General features: G+C 52.4%; 1 protein-coding gene across 1 annotated transcript in view; it reads right to left on the reverse strand.

Annotated features, from left to right (window-relative positions):
* Nucleotides 1-22,376, reverse strand: part of Vav2 (vav guanine nucleotide exchange factor 2) — a 207,494-nt gene that overhangs the window by 76,451 nt on the left and 108,667 nt on the right. Inside the window, exon 3 of the mRNA XM_045133914.1 lies at nt 19,999-20,057. Within this exon, the coding sequence (XP_044989849.1) occupies nt 19,999-20,057 (59 nt within the window). The remainder of the gene's footprint in view (nt 1-19,998; nt 20,058-22,376) is intronic.

A 22,376-nucleotide genomic window follows, 5' to 3' on the forward strand; every position in this document is an offset into this window, starting at 1 on the left:
TCAGTTGCTTGTGAGAAGCCCAGCACCAAAAGAGAAGCCATGGCATCATTGACTGGTCCTCTATACTACAAGCTCTCTCTCTTCTCTCTTCCAGTCTCCCACCTACCACCATGACAGTGCCCTCCCCAGTGGAAGTATGTGTTCTTGAGCTGAGATCACAGCAGCCGGGCTACAAGGGGAAGTCTCTCGCTGATTCAGCTCTGCACCTAGCCAGGAGCCCCTGAAGGAATCCTTCTCCCAGTATGTGGCAGAGCCTGGAGTTGACCCAGATGGACACAGGGCTTATGGGTCCAGCTCACATATGAGCGACTACAGAAGGTGCTGGAAGGAGTGGACAGGCTGAGGCATGGCAGCTGAACCACAGAGGCAAAGCCTTTCCTCCCATTCAGTCTGAAACCCTGTCCTTGTGCCAGCCACCCTCCCTCAGATGGATTATCACCATCTGTTGTGGTTACCTCCGCCTTGCTGGGACAAAGCACCCGACCAAAAACAGCTGATGGGAGAAGAGGCTTTATTTCGACTTACAGTCTCGAGGGGAAGCTCCACGATGGCAGGGGAAACCATGGCAGGAGCAGGGGCTGGACACCACCTCTGCCGCAGCAGTTGGAAAACAGCAGCAGGAGAGTGAGCTGAACTCTGGCAAGGGGGAGCTGGCTATAACAACCCCTAGCCCTACCCCCAAAAATATACCTCTTCCAGCAAAGCTCCACCTCCCAAACTGCCACCAGCTGAGGACCAAATATTCGGAACACATGAGTTTATGGAGGAACATCTGATTCAATCCACCACCAATACCCAATCACAGGCATCATGTCTGCTAGTTCCAATTGTTCTTTTCCTTTTTTTTTAATTTGTCTTTAACTGATACATAAAAGCATTAAAAATGCTTATTTATGGGACACTATATGATGAGGTAATATGTTTTTTCAAACCTTTGAGGATGATGTTCCTTCTATAATGTGGGGAAAACACTGTGACATAATCTTCAGTGTCAACCTGACCAGATTTAGAATCACTTAATCACATCCAGTGATTATCTAAGGGGCAAAGACCCACCCTGAATGTGGATGACATCATCCCATAGGATGAGGGCCCAGAGGAAGCAATGGGGGGAGGGGAAGCCAGGTCATAGGCATGTTCTCTTTCTCTCTCTTCTCCCCTCTTTCTCCCCCCCATTCACTCTCCCGCGCTTTCCTTTCCTTTCCCTCCTTCCCCCTCTCTCCTTCTTCCTGGCCACCATGATGAGCTGCTCTTCTCCATCACCTCCCTGCCACCATGGTGGATGGACCAAGACCTCTGAAGTCATGAGCCAAGAGAAATGCTTTGTCCCTTCTGTTGTTTCTCTCCTCTCAGCTATTTATTTGGTCACGGTGATGAAAAGTCTGTAAGACAAACACTGAAAATTCTTTACAAGAAAACAAGTTTCCCTCATCTATAAATCAAACATTTTAAAGCTCCCTCACAGCCTACAAAAGTGTTACGTATAAAATGACTCTCACTTCTGGTTAGAGAAGCTTCTGTTTGCAGATGGCGATGACCACTGGGATGACCCAAAGGCAACACTGTGCTGAGAAGGGACAGAGGAGTGTCCAGCATTGAAACATCTCTAGCACACCCTCTAAGGCTCAGGGTTCATTGTGGGAGAGGTGGCAGAAAGGAGCCAAAGGAAGGGTACCATTCCTTACATACAACTGTCAGGACAGAAACTGGCCTCAATATCCATGACCTTGCAGTGCCTAGCAATACCCATACAAGACCCTCATAATAGGAGAAAAAGATGATGACACCAAATTAAAAGACAGACTAACGGCAAAGAGGGAGGGGATATGATGGAGAGCAGAGTTATGAAGGAGAAAGCAGGGGAAGGGAGGGAAATACCATGGTTTGATGTCTGTAAATATAGAAGTTGTCAATAAAAAATATATTTTTTAATGACACTGTAGCAAGCGTGGTGGCACATGCCTTTAATCCCAGCACCCAGGAGGCAGAGGTTGGAGGACTGCCATGAGTTCAAGGCCACCCTGAGATTACATGGTGAAGTCCAGGTTAGACTGGGCTACAGTGAGACACTGCCTTGAAAAAAAAAAAGGCATTGTAGAAAAGGATTGGCATGTAATTTTTGGTGCAGAATAAGTAAAGAACAACAGTGGACTTCCTGGAGTGTTCCAGGATACACCTTGTCCAGATTCTGACATAGGATGTATGGGGTAAAGGTTTAGGGGAACAACCAGCTACCCCTGAAGAGTGTCAGGGGTCCAGGACAACCACTCAGGGACTCCACATCCCGGAAGTCCATGCTGCTAGTTGTGAAGAGATGCTTCCAATGTGCAGGGGAACATTCTTTCAACCTGCTCAACAAGCACATGCTGCCTCTTGTATTCCTGAGCCCAGCAGACACCCCTAATTAATTACAGCAGTCCTGTCCTTAAAGCCTATATGGTCTTAACCCAGGGTTTATGCCTCACAGAACTTGGCATTCAGGTGAAGCCCACCTTCCCTGCAGGTGTGCTAAGACAAAGGCAAGGAAGGAGAGGAAAGCCTTGGAAGGGAGGCAAGCCCAGGTCCGAGTCCAGCCTTCCCCATCTTCTCTGAACTCCAGTTTGTTCCCGGATAATGGAGGCCATGGCACCTGCTCATACAGTTACTATGAAGAGTGACTGCATGCACTAGGGAGGCTGAGGACAGAGTTCAAGGCCAGCCTGGGATAATGCAGTGGGTTCAAAGGCAGACTGGCCTACAGAGGGAGCGCTTGTCTCAAACGTAACTGAGAGGTACAGAGTGTTCTGTATTTAGCAGGACCCAAAGAACCGGAACGTGGTTTATGAGTCGAGCACTAGCCTCATCCAAGTCTATTTCCTGCGCCAAGAAAATTAACTTCTGCTCACTCATTAGGGCCTAGGCGGTCCCTTCCCCCAAAGCAGTCCAGTTTCTATTTCCTAACGGACCGAAAGTTGGTGCTCACACAACAGTAATTTCGAATGTTTTAATCTCTGGCTTCCTTAACCACCTTGTATTACCTGATTTCCCTAAATCTCTCTCAGTATTTTGGTGCGGCCCCCTTTTGTCACCTCCTTCGCCTGCTTACCCTTCCTTCCCCAGTGGGGTTAACGCTGGAAGTTACAGTTGGAGGGACGAGACCACCGCCCATAAAACCTTTACTACTTTTATTCCAGCGTTGGTACCTAGGGCTGCAAACCCCCTGGAGAATGAAGCTGCAAATTCCCTTAATTTCTGCCACAGTCAAGCAAAGATGGTGACTTCCAGGGTGGGGAAGAATAGGAGACAGGCAGGCTGTCATGGCTGGGAAGGGGTTAAACCCCCCAGCCTGTGGGGAGGCTGGTCTCAAGGTGGGTTGAGGGCCCCAGCTCTCTTCTTACCCTCTCACCCACAGCCCCCCATGCTGGCTCTACCCTCTGCCTTCAGCCCCCTGAACCTAAGCCACAGCATCCCTCGAGGCTCAAATGAACTCGAAAACAGGACCGCTCTCTGAGCCCAGGTTCATCTCTGAGAGCCAAGTGCCTGGCACCAGAATGGCATAGATGCACAGACGGTAGGAGCTAGATCGGAAAAATGGATGCATGAGGAGAGACGTTTGGATGGGCGAGTGGGTAGGAAAGTGGCCGGACTTATGGGTGGCTATCCATGGGAGAACAGACAAGGTGTGAGAGACCCTCAAGCTGTCCTTGCCCCCTGAAACAACAGTGAATAGCAACTCTGAACTAGAATTGGGAAGGCATTTTCATCACCAAGCCCAACTATGTCCTGGGGAGACACAATAGTTCAGAGTTCAGGGTTCACTTCTGGACCCACGTGCTAACTGCAGCTGCCAGCCCAGGAGAGGCGGGAGCAGGTCATGGCAGAGCACAGACCTAGCTCCGTGCCCTCTGTCTCAGATACCAGCTGACTCTCAGTCCTTCCTGTAGTCCCACTCCCCACCACCTCACTCCCGGCTTCCAGAGGCACGTGGGCTCATTAGAAGAGGAGGGAAGCCGGGTGTGGGGCAAACTCCTTTTAATCCCAGCACTCAGAAGGCTGAGGTAGAAAGATTGCTGTGAGTTGGAGGCCAGCCTGGGACTAAAGAATGAGCTCCAAGGCTGGGCGTGGTGGCGCACGCCTTTCATCCCAGCACTCCGGAGGCAGAGGTAGGAGGATCACCCTGAGTTTGAGGCCACCCTGAGAATACAGAGTGAATTCCAGGTCAGCCTGAGCTAGAGTGAGACCCTACCTCGAAAAACCGAAAAGGGAAAAAAAAAAAAAAAAAGAGGAGGGAATGAGGAAACAAGACAAGCCATGATGATAGGTTCTGACTTAGCCAAGCAGAAACAGCCATAGCCAGGTTCCCAGGGTACGTCCTTCCTCCACATCAGAACCTTCCCTGAAAACTCATTTCCTTGTGCTGGCTTCCAGGAACCGGAGTTTCCCGGCAGCACCATGGAGACTCTGAAGATGCCGGCACAGGAAGTAGAAAACCACAGGCAGGTCATGTGAGAAATCCCCAGCATTGCCCCGCCCCCCGCCCCCAGCAGTCTCTAATCCCAGCCTTGGCTTTCTCAGCACCCTGCCCTCCCCTGAGCCCTCCACATCATGGAAACACCACCACCCCACAGGACCCAGCTGCTGTGCCCCATAGGTCACACCTAACAGCATGTCATCCCCAGTATCAGGACCAGCGTGGTTCTCATAGACTTGAGAGTAGTTAAAAGCCAAGGAGAGGGCTGGAGAGATGGCTTAGCGGTTAAGCACTTGCCTGAGAAGCCTAGGGACCCCGGTTCGAGGCTCGATTCCCCAGGACTCACGTTAGCCAGATGCACAAGGAGGCGCACGCATCTAGAGTTCATTTGCAGTGGCTGGAGGCCCTGGAGCGCCCATTCTCTCCCTCCCTCCCTCCCTCCCTCTCTCTCTGTCTGTCTCTCTCTCTCTCTCTCTCTCTCTCCCCCCTCCCTCTCCCTCTCTGTGTCTGTTGCTCTCAAAAAAAAAAAAAAAAAAAAAAAAAAAAAAGCCAAGGGGACAGCTAAGCCCAAACTCAGAGAAGCACAATTTCCCCCTCTGGTAAGTCCACCTTCCCTTTCCTCCTAGGGTTGTCTGAACACCTGTTCAAGCAAGCCATGGGGACTGCCACTTGCCACAATCTCAAAAAACAGGTCCCAGGCTGGAGAGATGGCTTAGCGGTTAAGGTACTTGCCTGCAAAGCCAAAGGACCTCCGTTCGATTCCCCAGGACCACGCAAGCTAGATGCACAAGGTGGCACGTGCATCTGGAGTTCATTTGCAGTGGCTGGAAGCCCTGGCATGCTCATTCTCTCTCCCTTTCCCTCTCTCAAATAAATAAATAAAAATAAAACATTTAAAAAAAAAAACAGGTCCCTAACCTAAGGCTTCCACCACAATGGCTTAACAGTGGCCTCCACCAAGTGCCTACAAGTACAGCTGGATGGAAGGGACCTCACAGACTCAAGGGAACGGCACCCCAGAAGCCTAGGGCTCCCGAAGCAGAGGACGGAGGGCGGAGGGCGGAGGACTCAGGTCCAGGCCGGCTTGCATCCTAAGGGGCCTCGGCTGGAAGCGAGAACTTTGCGGTTTACTTCCTGGGAAGCTGGAGCCACAGTTGGAAGTTGGAAGTTGGAAGTTGGCCAAGAAGAAGACCCCAGAGGTAGCTGCCCTCCTTCCAAGGCAGACTGCGGTGCTATGCGGGGAATCGAGGAGGAGAGCCGGGTAGCTTCGCGTGTTCCCTGGGCTTAAAAGGAGCACCTTGCATGGGGCCCTGGCGTTGGGAGGTGCAGCCTGAGCCTGCGGCCCTGTTGGCTCCTTTCCATACCCCTCAGAACTAACCTGGGCGCAGAACTGTGTGGCCGACTCCACCTGGCAGGGGCTCCTTCCCAGGGGATTCCTCCACCCCTGAGCAGGATGGCCTCTCTCACTTTTACAAAAACAAGCCTGTGAGGCACATGTATAGCTGCCAAGCTAGTGTGTGCAAAGAGTGTAGGCCCAGGGCCAAACAGCTGTCCCAGGAGGTGAGCAGTGGGGAAAAGACAAAACCCACATAGTCCACCGGCGCGACCATGCTCATCCTAGGAGTGTTCTGGAAGGGGGAGCTAAGAGCCAGGCCCCTGGTGATAAGGGACCTGTGTTTGGACCCTAGCTCAGTCTGAGTCTTAGCTACCACCCCCCAACACAGATTGGGGCAGCATAGTTGTTTACACTGGGATAAATCAGGAGAGGCTCTCTTACCACCTTCCCTATGTGGTGGTATGGGTCGGGGGATCCCACAAGTCCACTCTGCTGAGCCCCAAGCCTCTAATTTCACAGCAAGCACAAGCACCAGTGGCCAGCTTACTCCCTCAGCAGCCCTGCAGAACTGCCCAGGCTCCCTCACAAGAGCACTGGGTCCCCACGCCAGGTGCTCCTGCATCCTGCTGGTCCCTTTACTTTCTCCCATGATGCAGCTGAACAGAAATGTAGTCCTGTAACAACTGCTGTGGTTCCAAAAGATACTAGAACCATGGCTCGCTGTTTGGCTCTCATGAAGCCTTGGTTCCTAAGACCGTCTCCCGAACCTGAGACCCAGGGTTTGTTCTCCAGGCTCTAGGGACATTTCAGGGGGACCTGACCCAGCACCTGAGGCAACCACACCTCCCACTATTGGCCTGGCTTGTTTAGGGAGAGAGTGGAAACTGTCCCTGCACAGTGATCTTGAGGCTGCCCCACCCACAGCTGCCCTGGTCCTCCCTAGCCTGGCTGGGCCATCAGAGAAGGGGCGGAGGCAGACCTTAGGTCTGAATCCTGGAGAATGAGATCATCTCATAGCCTGAGAGCAGGTCCAGCCTTGGGCCTCAAAGGCCCAGGTGTGACTTCCAATGTAGGAATGGGAACAGGCTGGCCACCTGGTATCGACAGTGTGGTAGTTGGAATGGATGTCCTCCAGTAGATTCACTTTTATTAAAGCTTCTTGGATTTACAACTGCCAGGCTGAAAGAGATCTTGTGGGTGGATCCAAGGTCTGGCCCTACAGTGTGCTTACGGGTGAATCTGGAATTCCAGCCAAAGTATGCAGAGTGCTTGAGCTCTGCCTGGGGTTCCTGGAGTGTAGTGGTGGTAATGGCTGCTTCTCTCTCTCTCCCTCTCTCTCTCTTTCTCTCTCTCTCTGAGGATCTGGTAAAGGTGGTCAGCTTCTTTTGCCACGATGGGACTTCCCCTGGATCTATAAGGTTCAATAAATCTCTTCTTCCTCCCATAAACTGGGTCTGGTTTGGAGGTTCATCCTAGCAACATAAAGCTGACTACAACAGACAGCATGACTCAAGGGCCCTGGCTGGACACCCCCATCTTACCCTGAAACCAGTCTCCAAATCAGACCAGGCTGGAGACTGGTACAGGCCACTCCCAGAGTTCAGGGAGTTCAGCCCTGCTTCCCCTAGATGTAAAGGGCGGAAAGCCAGGAGCAGACAGGGAGGGCAGCAGCCTGCATGCGTAGTGGGGGCCTTAAGGACCCCACCCAAAGCACAGGACGGGGCTACAGGCCCCTTTGGCACCCTTTGGCAGGCAGACAGCAGCCAAGCTGACTTGAAAGGCACACCAAGAGCCACACAGCCCGGGGGATGGCAGCCGTTTAATTATTCAAAGAGGCACCTGGGCGCCGCCTCCTAATTGGCAGAGAGGCCTTGAAACCCCAGGGTCTCTCTTATTAAAAACAGCTCTCCTGCTAAACAGCCCCAACTGTCAAAATAAGCCCGTGGACAAATCGTGGATCGTGTCTCTTCAGCTGACATCCCGCCCAGTCTAGACAGGACGCAGTGTTGGGGGCTGTGCCTCAGACCCGCAGACACACCCTGCTAGTTCCCTCATGTCACAGATGGGCAGGCTGGTCCCCCACCATGAAGGCAACGCAAGTGCAGGGCAGAGACAAAGACACAGAGCGTGAGTGGAGGAGGGATGGCGGCTCTGGGGAAGCCGGGTCGGCTTTGGCTTTCTGAAGAAGGCCATCATGGGAAGCTGACCTGGAACACTGGATCTCTGTGAGCTCAGAGGCGAAGGATGCAGTCAGACAGACAGGGGCCTGGTTCCTGGTCGCCCCACGTCTCTCCCCTGGGAGCGTGTAAGGACGCAAGCTCCTCGCCTCAGCCACCTCACCTGTTACAGGAGTCAAAGCTGCACCCTCCGGTGCGGTCTGCAGAGGAGGGCGAGGGGAGGGGCGATGCAGCCCTAGCCCTGAATTAAGTGAGGTGGCCCCAGTGGCAGCCCAACGGGGAGGACACGAGAGCTCTGAGTGGCTGAGGCAGGTGGATGGAGGGGACACTGGAGAGCCGGGTGAGGACAGGGTCTGATGTAACCAGAGGAAGCCCTGGGCAGGGGCAGGTGTGAACACCAGGGTCGTCAAAGTCAAGATGGAGGCAGGAGGGTGTCTGTCATGCGTACTGGGGATTTGGATGGTGAGGACACCAAAGCAAAGCCACTGCCTTAACCCTGACAGTGACCTCTGTCCTCTGCCAAGGGTAGGGATGAGAGAGGCCGGCGTGCAGCGGGCTCAGAACTACCAAGGGCCAAGAAAATGTCAGGGCCAACAGGGGAAGATTCTGCTGAACCCCCTCTCCCCTCCCCAGACCCCAGCAGGGCAGCTGCTGCTCCTGGATCTGGAGCCCCATGAGGCCGAGGAGGATGTGCCCGTGTCAAGGGCAAGACGGAAATGGTCAGCTCCCTGCCCTGCCACCTCTGAGGAACTGGGGGGCAGTGCCTCAACTGACAGCGGGAAGGATGTGACTTCTCAGCAGCCAAGGCTAATGGCACTCTGACTTTCTTTTTTTTTAATTTTTTTTTTAATTTAGTTATTTGAGAGCAACAGACAGAGAGAAGGAGGGGGAGAGAGAGAGAGAGAAAGAATGGGCATGCCAGGGCTTCCAGCCACTGCAAACGAACTCCAGACGTGTGCGCCCCCTTGTGCATCTGGCTAACGTGGGTCCTGGGGAACCGAGCCTCGAACCGCGGTCCTTAGGCTTCGCAGGTCAGCCCTTAACCGCTAAGCCATCTCCCCCGGCACTCTGACTTTCTGATTCACTTCTCTTAAGGGAGTCTCTGGCAGGCAGGTGGCAATTTGTTTGTTTTTGATTTTGGAGGTAGGGTCTCACTCTAGCCCAGGCTGACCTGGAATTCACTATGTAGCCTCAGGGTGGCCTCGAACTCACGGCAATCCTCTTACCTCTGCCTCCCAAGTACTGGGATTAAAAGGCCTGTTGGTCCCCAGGGTATCCGCCTCCATCAAGTAGGCCAATCCCCTGCAGCCATTCTGCCTTCCTGTGCTAAAGTATATGTTCTCTTCCAGGGGCCACATGCTCACTGGACAAAACCCTATCAGTATCTAGCTTGTACCATCACAGGCCTTGTCCACGAGGAGTCATGGGCCTGCAGAACAAGCCACAGCGGGGCTCCAGAGCCCTGCCAACATGCTCAGGTTGTAGGCATACCCACTGCTGCAAACTCTAAACTGCACAGTCCACACAAGTTCAGAACCAGCTACTAAGGGGCCAGCATGTTCCCCTCCCCAGTGGCCTTCTGGCGGGGGCCTAGGAAATCTGCCCTAAGCCTGACTGTGCTGTGCAGAGAGGTGGCCAGGATGGTTCTGATGACCCATGACAGTACAGAGACCATAGACAATGAGTCCCCTCCATAAGGAGGACACTGAGGCCAATGCTCGGGGCTGCCCAAGGTCCCTGATCGTGCAGCCTAGCCTCCCCAGAGCCAGTTCGACTCCCCGGGTCCTGATGGTGCCTCTCTACTCTTGCCTGGACACAGGGCAGCTGAGCTCAGCCCCTTCCACCTTCTGCATAGCCGCCGGCACCCTCAGGGGCCTGGTGGAGTTGTGTCGCGGCCCGGCAAAGAGCTCCTCGTGTCCTGTTCCTCATACTCCAGCATCTACAACCATCTCTGGAACCACGTGAGCCTATTGTAGGTGCTTAACAAGGATGGAACAGCTTATCGGGCTGGAGTCACCCCCAGCCAGACTCAGGAGGGACTAGTGTGGGTTTCCAGGCCTAAAGTTTGCTGCTGCACGGGCCCCATAGCTGCCCACACAGCTGCCTTCCTTCACAAACACACTGACGCTGGTGACATGGGCAGGACCTACCAGGGAAGCTGGGGACTGAGTCCCTGGATAACCTCAGGCAAGACCCCTCCCCTCTCTGAGCTGCCAGGGGGATGGGGTGACACAGCTGGAGGCTCCTGTCCCTCCCCCAACTTCCTGCTGACTTGCTGCTGGGAAATGAAGGGTCAGCCCAGTGGCCTTGGCCTTGGCAGGCCGCCTAGGCCAGGAAACCTTTCCCCTACAGATCGTCTATGACCCGGATGGCAAACCAAGTCCTGTCTCCCTCTGGCCATGGCAGGCATCATAAATCGATCACAGACGTGAAGCACACATGATAACCACCACACTACAGAAACCTATCCGATCATAGCTGGGACGGCTGTAGCAGGCAAAGGGTCCCTAGGGAAAAGCCCGCTGCCCCGGCCAGCATCCCAAAGGTATCTCGACCCAGCTTTCCATCACCATGGCAACTACACAGAGGTGAGGTGAGTGCCAGCGACCCCAGGGCAGGAACAGGGCACCCCCACCCAGCTGAAAGGCAGTGTAATCCATATCTTCCTCTGTTATTCTTACAGATCTGGGAGGAGCTTACTCCTTGTGAAACCCCCACTTGCAAGGTATTAGGGCCACCCCACTTAAAAGTGGCACCTAGGACCCTCTGCTAGCTGGAATCCGCATCACTCAAGCATCCAGGTGAGGGCGCTACAGGCCATGGGCAGTGGGAGTGGCTGTCACAGGGCCAGGAGCTCCAGTGAGGTGGGGCTTGGCTCCAGGGTAGCAGAAGCCAGCGTTAGGTGAGCCCCATGGACAGTGTCCCCTCACACCTTCGCCCAAACCACACAACCTGGAGCTCTTCAGTAAACTAAGGCACCGCCCCACCTAGTGACAGCGCCGTCACCAGCACTGGCTATCACACCTGAAACCAAAGTGACCAGATGTCCTAGGTTCTTCCTCCCCTTTTATGCCCTCTCCTGCCTCACTCAGCTTTAGCACTGCCCAGACAGAATGGCAGAGCACCTTCCCCCAAACCCACCTCTTTTTTTTCTTTTTAATTTTAATCTTATTTTAGAGAATTGGAATGTCAGGACCTCAGCCACCACAATCGAACTCCAGGTGCCTGTGCCATCTAGTGGGCATGTGCAACCTTGCGCTTGCCTCATCTTTGTGTGTCTGTCATACATGGAATCTGGAGATAGAACCTGGGTCCTTAGGCTTCCCAGGCAAGAGCCTTAACCACCAAGCCATCTCTCCAGCCCCAAACCCACCTTTTATTGTTGTCCTCAACCCTTTCAGAGCACTCCAGGGGCCTGCTGTCCGGCTGCTCCAAACCCTAAGTGCAGATTCAGTTTTCTGAGTCCCTGCTTGTTTATGACATAAAGATGCGTGTTGATTTGTACCCAAGCACGTACACATACGCCCACATGTATGTGCATGTTCGTGTACTACTAGCTTCTCTGCCTCTGCTTGAGTCCAAGCAAGGGCCAGGTGAATGCAGGAGAAACCACCATTAGAGGAATAATCAGGCAGGCAGGGCTGTGGGATCCACCCTGCACTTTTCCCTAAGCTGATGCCGGACTTTCACTGACCCACCCAGTGGGAATCAGAGTCATGTGTGAGCCGAGCACATTCCAGGAGTTCAGACTTCCAACCTGGACATCCAACAATCCAAAAGCAGTTCTTCCTTTTCTACCCCAAGGAAGGGAGTCAGTATCCTAACCATTTGCATGGGAAATCTAGTATTCCAACTCCATTAAGGTCCTGAAAGGGCGGGGAACGGCTCTCCAATTAGGCTGGCCTGGGGATCCGTGTGGCCCAGATCAGCCTTCACAGCAGACCAGGTGGTCCTGATGTTTGATGTGACCAGGCAGGACGAATGAAAGCCGTCATATGGGTAACATGAGCTGCTGAGCCAATAAAAATTGTCACTTCCAGTCAGTCCAATTACCTGGAATTAGCTAAGCAGCACCAGCTGGGAAATGGGGTGTCACACCCTGAGTGGGTGCCAGAGAGAAAGTGGGGAATGGTGTGGGGGGGGGGAGAAAACTCTGAGAGCTAGAAGGAACAACTGAAGGAGATGAAGCTGGACTTGCAGAGCAGTCAGGGTCCCTTGCCACAGACACTGAGACTCAGATGAATGCAGGCTGTTGCCCATAATGCAGAGTGCACTGGAGGTCACAGAATGTAGGGTCCTGAAAACCCAGCCGAGCCCTCTGGCTGAGAGAAGTCTCTCTCGGGCCATCTAGAAACTTCTAGATCATTCACACCTTCCTGAAACAAGGTCTGGGGCAGGAAATCAAGAGCACAACCCTCACAATCCATGGATAAACTCACACTGTCAAGGTGACCGGCAAGGAACCTCTCAAGACACTGCAGGCTGACAGGCAGCCTTGTCAGGGCAAGTGGGGAAGGACAGATGAGGAATGAAGCTGGTTGAGCTCCATGAGGGCACCTAGCCCTCTGAGGGAGCCACATCTTAGAGGTCTAGTGGCCTAGAAGCTACAAGATGGAGCTGTGACCAGCTCCCACCGCACCCAGGATGGCCAAGATCAGGTTCTCTAGCATAGCCCACAGCATGCCAGGCATTTGTTTTTGCTCAGAATGTTCTGTTGTACTTAGATTTAGATAGATTTAGATATGGGTGTGTCTGATATGCTGAGAATTCACTTCAAATTGAAGAAGGATGTTCCAGCCCTTGAGTACCAGAGATGTTTGATTTCTCCCACCCAAATCTCCACCTGACTCTGGTCATGACCCCTGCCTGGCCCACGCACCAGACAGCCACAGCGATGGCACCCTCCAGAGGTGGAGACAGTTAGAAAGTCCATCAAGTGATGAATGCTCCAGCAGACTGTGGCCTGGCTGGGCACCTGTCTGACCTGCCCCAACTTGGGGAAACTCAAAATATGCTCTGTGAGAGGGACCAGGCCCCGAAGTCCCCACAACATGTGACTCTATGTGGGTATGAAATGTTCTGAGCTAGCAGACCCATGAGACAGCAGGCGGGATGTTCAGGGACTGGGGAGGGAGCGGCTGCTTTCCAGACACCGGTTGTATTCCGGAAAAGAAAAACCTTTTGGAACTAGGAGGAGTTGGAGGTCACACAACGATGTGAATATACTAAGTACCATGGGATTAGACTTCAAAAGGATAGTATGAGCCAGACGTGGTGACATACACCTTGTAACCCTGGCCCTCAGGATGGCGCCAAAAGGGTCTGAGGCCAGGCTGGGCTGCATGAGACCTGTCTCAAAAAAAAAAAAGGAAGGAGAAGGAGAAATAATCATATCTGTGTTGTGTGAACATCCAAGTCTTTAAAAATATTTTTAATAAACTGAGTGTGGTGGCCTATGCCTTTAATCCCAGCATATGGGAGACAGAGGTAGAAGGATTGCCATGAGTTCGAGGCCACCCTGAGTCTACATAGTGAATTCCAGGTCAGCCTGGGCCAGCATGAGACCGTACTAAAATATATATATATATGTGTGTGTATTTTTAAAATATATTTTATTTATTTAAGACAGAAAGAGAGAACAGGTGTGCCAGGGCCTCTAGCCACTGCAAACGAACTCCAGACGCATGTGCCACCTTGTGCATCTTGCTGATGTGGGTCCTGGGGAATCGAACGCGGTCCTTTGGCTTTGCAGGCAAGCACCTTAACCACTAAGCCATCTCTCCAGCCCTCATGTCAGTCTTTAAAAGTCACAGAGCAGAAGCTGGGGCGATAGCATGCATGAGGACCCACACAAAAATGCTGGGCAGGGGAGGGGGCTGCAGAGATGGCTCAGTGGTTAAGACACTTGCCTGCAAAGCCTACTGACCCGGGGTTCAATGTCCATTCTCGTTCTCATTCTCTCTCTTTCCTTGCAAATAAATTTTTTAAACTTCATGTTTTAATTTATTTATTTATAGGCAGAGCGAGACAGAAAAGAAACAGACAGAATGGGTGCACCAGAGCCTCTAGTCCCTCACTGCAAATGGACTTCAGATACATGCACCGCATTGTGCATTGGCTTTACATGGGTCCTGGGAACTGAATTCAGGCCATTAGGCTCTACAGGCAAGCACCTTAGTTGCTGAGCCATCACTCCAGCCCCTCAGATTTTTTTAAATTATTTATTTATTTTTTGGTTTTTTGATGTAGGGTCTCACTCTAGCCCAGGCTGACCTGGAATTCACTATGTGGTCTCAGGGTGGCCTCGAACTCATGGCAATCCTCCTACCTCTGCTTCCCGAGTGCTGAAAATTGTTATTTTTAATTTTTTTTGTTCATTTTTATTTACTTGAGAGCAACAGAGAGAGAGAGAGAGAGAGAGAGAGAGAGAGAGAGAGAGGGAATGGGCGCACCAGGGCCTCCAGCCACTGCAAACAAACACCAGATGTATGTGGCCCCTTGTGCTAACGTGGGTCCTGGGGAATCGAGCCTCAAACCGGGGTCCTTAGGCTTCACAGGCAAGCGCATAACTGTTAAGCCATCTCTCCAGCCCTGTTATTTTTTCTTTAATGCTGGGCGTAGTCGTGCACACTTATATTCCCAGTTATGGGGAGGCAGAGACAGGAGGACTGCTGGGGATCACTGGCCAGCCAGTCCAGCCTAACTGGTGAGCTCCAGGACAATGAGACCCTGCTTCAACAACAACACAGAGGTAAATGCTCTGCTGAGGAATGGCACCCAAAGCTGTCCTCTGGCCTCCACACCTCTGTGCATACACATGCACTCACAGACACATGCACACACATAATTAAAAAAAAAAAAAATCAGGGCTGGAAAGATGGCCTAGTGGTTAAGCACTTGCCTATGAAGCCTAAGGACCCCAGTTCAAGGCTCGATTCTCCAGGACCCACGTAAGCCAGATGCACAAAGGGGCGCATGTGTCTGGAGTTCATTTGCAGTGGCTGGAGGCCCTGGCGCGCCCATTCTCTCTCTCTCCCTCTTTCTCTCTCTCTCTATCTGCCTCTTTCTCTCTCTGCCTGTCGCTCTTAAATAAATGAATAAAGATAAATATTAAAAAACAAAATTAGAAGCCGGGCGTGGTGGCGCATGCCTTTAATCTGAACACTTGGGAGGCAGAGGTAGGAGGATTGCCATGAGTTCGAGGCCACCCTGATAGTGAATGACAGGTCAGCCTGGGCTAGAGTGAGACACTACCTCAAAAAAACACAAAACAGTGTGGGGGTGGGGAGGGAGGGAATTACCATGGGATATATTTTGTAATCATGGAAAATGTTAATAAAAATTTAAAAAAAGAAAAAAAGAAAAAATAAAACTCAGAGAGCAGAAGTCAGTGTTTGCAGTGCAGGGTGGCAGAGCTGGCCCCATGGACCCGCTACCCAGCTGTCCCTTCTAAAACCTCATATGGACACCATCTGTGTATTCCCGGCTGCAGAAACATCAAACTGTGCACACCCAAAACTGTGTAGATTTAAAGAATACAAGCTCATAGCTTTATGGTCCAGGAGGCCCCACTCCCAAACAATTCTCGCGGGAGCATCAATGTGCCCCATCAGGAAGCTCGAGTGGAGAATCCAACCCTTGCCTCACCTTTCCACCTGACAACCCTGCCTGTGTCCCCTGGCCCACGGCCACATCACCCCAACTTTGCAATGTCTTCTTTATGTGATCCTGACCCTCCTGGGTCCGCCTTATCTGGAATGTAATTTCACTCACAAAATTACATGTAAATATATATGTCCTCTGTTACACATGAAGAATCCAGGGCCTGTGAGGGTGATACATCCTTTGCTGGAGAGGACATCATTCAGCCCACATTGATGGCCAGTGGCCCCTGGACATTCACTGAGTACCAAGAGAGACGTACAGAATATGACACGTGGGGCCGGGCGTGGTGGCGCATCCTTTAATCCCAGCACTCGGGAGGCAGAGGTAGGAGGATCGCTGTGAGTTCGAGGCCACCCTGAGACTACAGAGTGAATTCCAGGTCAGCCTGGGGCAGGGGCTCTGACAGCACCCATGCTTGAGGTCACCTGGCTTACAGGACACCCTTTCTGGAGCTTGTCTTTGACCTCTAGGGTTGAGGGAACCATTCACCTTCAGACACAGTCTTACCCTTCAAGATATCCTTCCTCCCAGCAACCCCCCAATCTGTAAGGTGAGTTCCAGCCTTGGCAAGGACCCCTAACCCCACTCTCCTGGGATGCTTTGCCCTCCTTCACCCTCACCCCTATGCCTAATCTCTCTGTGGCACAGGGTGAGACAGTTAAGTCTCCAATTCATCGGCCTGTGAGAAGCAGAACTGGGGCTTTTATAGCAAATCAGCTCATTATGCAAACTGTAAGGGTTGTGAAAAGAATTGTTTTTAAGAGCAGGCTGGGCTCCCATCCAGCCATGAGGAATCCAGAGACAGAGTGCTCGGATGGTGGGGTTGGTGTGTGGGTTTTCAAAAATGAAGTGTTTAAACAAAACCTTCTGCTATTTAGGAACGCTGGACAACATTTTTTGGGTGAGGAGTTCAGTTGGTATCTTAGAAAATGTTGGTGGAGTCCCCACAGTGTCCGGGTCCCTCTGAAAATCTCAGCCCATGAGGAAGGAGGAAGGAACAGTCAGATTTGACCTCTGTCCACATCTCCTGGGCTCATGAAGGTGAAGGGCACATGCCAACTGGCAGAGATTGCATTTCTCCAGAAAGTTTCAAGATACGCTCAGACTGGGAGGGAAAGGCTGAGAGCATCCTGAAGGCAGCCCAGGGCCTGTCTGTTGGGATGGGCGGTTGGGAGCCAGAGCAGGACAGGATGCATCCACCTGCCCACTGGAGGCCCCACCCCCCTGCTGACCCTCCACCCTGTCCCCAGCTCATCCTGGTGCTGAGTGTGATAAAGGGGCGACTCAGCACACTCGGAAGCCCATTCTGGGGGTGACCTCTCACCTGTGACCCTGGCCTGGTAAGAGCCTTTGTGCGCGTGTGTGCATATATGCACACACACACAGCCTGGATTTGTGAGGCCTTGGGCCATGGAGAATCAGGAGGACCTGGAGAGAAGGAACTAGAGACTTAAGAGTGAGGTGACCAGGTATGTGACTGACCACCACTGCAGACCCTGCTGCACACAGGTGTGCTGAGCGTCCCTGCCTGTTGTCACACATGGGTAGCTGTCACATGAAGCCCCATTCAGGGGACAGGGGACTCTGCTAGGAGAGGAGACCCTGGACACTAGCCACTCTCCCCAAGCCTTCTTCCCTTACTGACTAACGTGGGCCCTCTGTTGTTCTGGACGGCGGCTGTGAGCCTATCAGCTCTCCTGCATCCTGTAAAGCCTCTGGTCCATCGCTGAAGCAGAGGGAGCCCTCCATGCTAACGAGGAAGCAGGACACATGCAGGACCAGCTCCCCAATTCCTCGCCATCCTCCAAGCGATCACTGGGGTCTCATTGCTGACCACAAACTTCCAAGGGAAAAAAAGAAGCCCTCCACACTGCTGATGTGTGTGGGTTGGGGGGGGGGGTGTCTCAGCCTTAGGAGGAGAAGGATAGTGAAAGTACCTGTTTCCGCTGCAGCGAGGGGCAGGGTCTGGCAGTCTACATCCCCCCAGGATGGCATCAAATCCCCCTTGGCTGCTGACACAGGCCATAGCACCGGGACTCTCTCCAGCTCGGGGAGACTGCAATGCATTGAGGAGAGGATGCCGGTGATGGTTCTGTATAAAGCAGAACCAGACTAGCTTTTGGTAGAGAGAACTTAACTCCTCTCTGTGAATACGTACGTACACATACAAGTGCGTGTGGAACGGGGCAGGAGCACGGCCATGACACCAAGGGTAGTCACAGTGGCAGGCTGGCATGAGGAAGAACACATAGTCCATCCGTTCCAGAAACAATCCCTCCCCCAGGCACATATGCGTCATATCTGGAAATGACACTTTGCGTGTGTAGAGGGGTGCACGTGCACATATATAAAACCTGAGGGTAATCTCTTATTCTTCAGGTGCCATCAACCTTTTTGAAATAGGGTCTCTCTCTCTCTCTCTCTCTCTCTCTCTCTCTCTCTCTCTCTCTCTCTCTCTCCCCCCCCTCCTCTCTCTCTCTCCTTTCCTCTTCTCCCTCTCTTCTCCACCTCTTCCCTCCTCTCCTCTCCTCTCCTCTCCCCTCCCCTCCCCTCCCCTCCCCTCCCCCCCCCCCCCCCCTCTCTCTCTCTCTCTCTCTCTCTCTCTCTCTCTCTCTCTCTCTCTCTCTCGGCAGGAGCTCACCAATTAGGCTACACTATTTGGCCACCAAGCCCCAAGAATCCACCTGTCTCCTTCTTGCCAGTGCTACAACTACATTTACATGCCACCACACCCAGATTTTCCTTATTTATTTTTAATATTTCTATTTACTTGTTTGTGAGAGACACAGAGAAGGAAAGAAAGCGTGTGCATGGGTGCACCAGGGCCTTCTGCCACTGCAAATGAACTCCAGACGCGTGCATCACCTTGTGCATCTGGCTTTACATGTGTACTGGGGAATGACACCTGGGCCAGCAGTCACTGCAAGCAAGTACCTTTAGCTTCTAAGTCATCTCCTCAACCTTATTTATCTCAGACAGAGTGGAACTCAGGTTCCCATGCTTGTGAGGCAAGTTACTTTACCAACTGATCTGCCTCGTTTTTTTGAACCGGATGCTTAAGTGGAGCCTCTCACAGACTTTAAGATGTTCTCGGCAGCCTGTGTGGAAGGATAAGGCTGGGGGCTCAGCATGTGTGAGACTTTAGGAAACACTGCGGGCTTCTCAACTATTGTTCTTTTGTTTGGTTTTACATTTTTTGTTTGAGGCTTATTGCTTGCCTGCTGTTTTTAAGGAAGCGGCTCACAGGGTAGCCCAGGCGGGTCTCAGCTCACAATTCTTCCACCCCCGCCTCCCCAGTGCTAGGTGCATGCCACCATACCAGCTTCGGCTATCACCTTTATAACCCAAGATGGCTCTGCAAACATCTTTTCTCCCATTTCGGGCTTCAGTTGAAAATATTTCATCCTGCGGCTGACATGGAAGGAAAAAGAAGGCCCCAATTCAAAAGAATTCATGAATCCTGTGAGAACTCAGGCAACAGAAGCCCCCATAGGTACAATGACGTGGCAACCTGCCCTGTGGCTTTCCATCCGAGCACACAGGTGCCACCCAGGGACCACTGAGCTTCCCCCAAAAGCCTGGCATGTGATCCTGGAACCCAGAGCCTGTGGGTGTGCAGTGTCCCCCGTGGCAGCACCTCAGTGGACATCGTCCTCAGGATGTCACCTGTACCAGGCAAAGCCCACACACTCAGCTCTCCACAGGGGGCCCTTTTTGTGGCCTTAACCACTGGCCTGTGTCTCCAGACATCGCAGGCAGAGCAGCTCCTGTGCTCATCCCTGCCTGGAACCTGTCAGAATCGGCAACAGCCAGTTCTCATACAGGTCCACTCAAACCTCTCCCTGCGCCCTACACTCCAGCCATGTAGGATGCTGGGAGATAGAGCCAGGTCCTAGGCCTCTGGAAGTGCCTGGCACTAAACTTTACAATCCCAGCAGATCACCCTGGGTTGGGGCCATCCCCTCAGGCTGGGTTCTCTGGATGCCCAGCCCAGGGACCTGCAGCCAATGCGGCGACGCCTCAGCTCCCAGCCCTACAAATCCATGCCAGCTCCTGCACTCACACCAGGACCACGGCCCCAGAGCAGGGAGGGTGCATTCAGGTGGGCAATGATCTGTGAAAGGATTAATTTGCTGATCTTATTACCTAAATCGAAAGCGATTTTACAGCCGTCAGTAACACGCTTGCAAGATTTCCCTGGTGTGAACTGCAGGCCCCTCCTCCACACCCCTTCAGCCACCACCAACAGGCAGTGCCAACTTCCACTACAGGCAGAGGATGCCTGCTGAAAACTCCAGCACTTGGCACAGCACACAGGTGCCAGGGAGGTTAAGGGGCCCACCCTCATCCGGAGCCCGTCATCAACTTACCTGATCCCTTTGTTCTGTGCGATGCTATGAAGGGACAGTCGGGACACAGCAGAGATGACCTGTGGGAGGCAAGAGAGCTCTTATAATTTCAGACAATCAGAAAAGTCATCAGAAAACTGCAAGGAAGCGTTCTGCAGGCACCAGGAACTGTTAACTAAGCACAGCCTGATTTGGTGAGAAAAGCACAGCGCTTTTCGGGCTCAGCACCGGTGCCACGTTGATTGTGCAAAGTCTGTCATTTTTGCCCCACTGATATTTGCTAAGGGATGCTGCACGAGCAGTGCGGTGCCTCGGGGAGGAGCGGGTCTCGGCGCACGTGGCACGGTGCTTCCTCATCCAGGAAAGCGCTGCTTGCTGAGCGCTGCTTAATTGAGGTCACGCCTACAAAGAGCTCATCCCATGTTGCTGTTCTGGAAGGTACCATGTTTTGATCAATGACAACTCCCAGCCCATCTCAAAGGTGGAGAACTGGAAGCCCTGAGAGGTCTGGTGACTTGGCCACAGCCATGCAGCAGCTGGGACACCACACAGAGGCAGACATGCACGGGTAGAGCCTGTTTCCCTCCAAGCTTCAGCTCCGGGTCTGATTCTTTTATAGACAAACCCTTGGCTCCCCGAAAGGGAACAGGATGTAAAAATAACAAGGAGCCCCAAGAATGGATCTGCATGAAAGGATCTTTGGACTGTCTCCCCAGGCTGACAGACTCCTCAAAAGAGAAGTTCTGAAACACTGGGCAAGTAGCAGTGACCGTTCCTGTCCTCTACGCACCCCTCAATCTATTAGCTGGCTCCAACCAGCTGAGTGCCTCCAGACATGCAGAGTCCCGTCTTCCAGCACCAAAGGCCTCAACTGTTACTCCATAGAACTTCAAAAGAATCCCCATAGGGGCTGGAGAGATGGCTCAGTGGTTAAAGCCTGCAAAGCCTAAGGACCTGGAGTTCGATTCCCCAGGACCTACGTAAGCCAGATGTACAAGGTGGCGCATGTGTCTGGAATTCATTTGCAGTGGCTAGAGGCCCTGGGGCACCCATCCTCTCTCTTCTCTGTCTCTCTCTGCTTGTAAATAAGTAAAAGACTCCTACCAAGCAGTTCTGAGTGGGGCAGGAGGGTTATGGTGAATATGGAGAGGCTGAGGCAGGGGAGAAGGAATGGGCTGACCCAGGAATACAGGGTATGACACAAGAGGAAACAGCAAACTACTCACGGCTCCTTCAACAAGATGAACGGGACACATCACATGTGTGATGGTGGGGGCTGGGAGGAAGAGGTACAAGCCTCTATCTTGAGACTGTTGCACATGTGTGTGCCCATTCCTATGTGCATGCTGGTTCACGTGTGCTGGCAGTACACAGGTACGCAGCGGGTAGAAATGTGTGTAGTATGTGTGTTATCACCTAAATTTGCCTATGTGCCTGTGTGTATTTGCTGCAAGTTCTTCATGTGCTCACTGCATGTGTGTGCACATACACATGTGCCTAAAGGGAAGGCAGACAAGAAAATGGATCCTGAAGCCATTGCTTGCATCACGGACCCCTCCCTGGGTGCTGGTGTCCTGGGAAAACAAGCCCACGGGGTATTATGTGCATCATCCTGTTAGATTCTCTGCAATGCCACTCCACTGCACATACCTGATAGACAGGAAAATGCAGTCAGTCTCACTCACATGAAGCCTCCAGTGGCGGCACACTCCCCGGACTTCCTTAAGGCTGTCCTGCATCCAGTAGCAATTTTTTTGTTTATTTTTATTTATTTGAGAGCAACAGAGAAAGAGAGAAAAAGAGAGAGGGAGAGAGAGAGAATGGGTACACCAGGGCCTCCAATCACTGCAAACAAACTCCAGACGTGTGCACCCCCATTTGCATCTGGCTTACATGGGTCCTGGGGAATCGAGCCTCGAACTGGGGTCCTTAAGCTTCTCAGGCAAGCGCTTAACCGCTAAGCCATCTCTCCAGCCCCACCAGTAGTAATTTTTATAGGCAAAAACTCCACAGCAAAGGACCCTTTCTACGAGAGTCAGCCCACAGCTGAGCGTGAGTTCCGGCTTCCTGTCAGTGGCTATTATTTCAGACTGGGACTTGAGGAAAATTATGATCAGAGAATGACAGGTTCTTCTGTGTTTCCTCAGACCAGACTCAGTGGGCTGACAGGCAGCTGGCTGGGCAGTGGCTCCCACCTGCCTGTGCCACAAGGAGCCTTTCACAAATAACCGAAGTGGCTTTGGAGCTAGGTTGGTTTTGTTTTTTTTGGTTTTTTTTTTTTTTTTTTTTGGCTTTTTAAGAGCTCAGAGTATTTAGGGGGGAATAAAAATTAAATCAACATTATGTATGTCCTTACGGTCATTCTACAGGATTTGGTGAATGTAAGTAAGGCATATGAA

Source organism: Jaculus jaculus, chromosome 1, assembly GCF_020740685.1.
Source record: "Jaculus jaculus isolate mJacJac1 chromosome 1, mJacJac1.mat.Y.cur, whole genome shotgun sequence".
Classification (NCBI taxonomy): Eukaryota; Metazoa; Chordata; class Mammalia; order Rodentia; family Dipodidae; genus Jaculus; species Jaculus jaculus.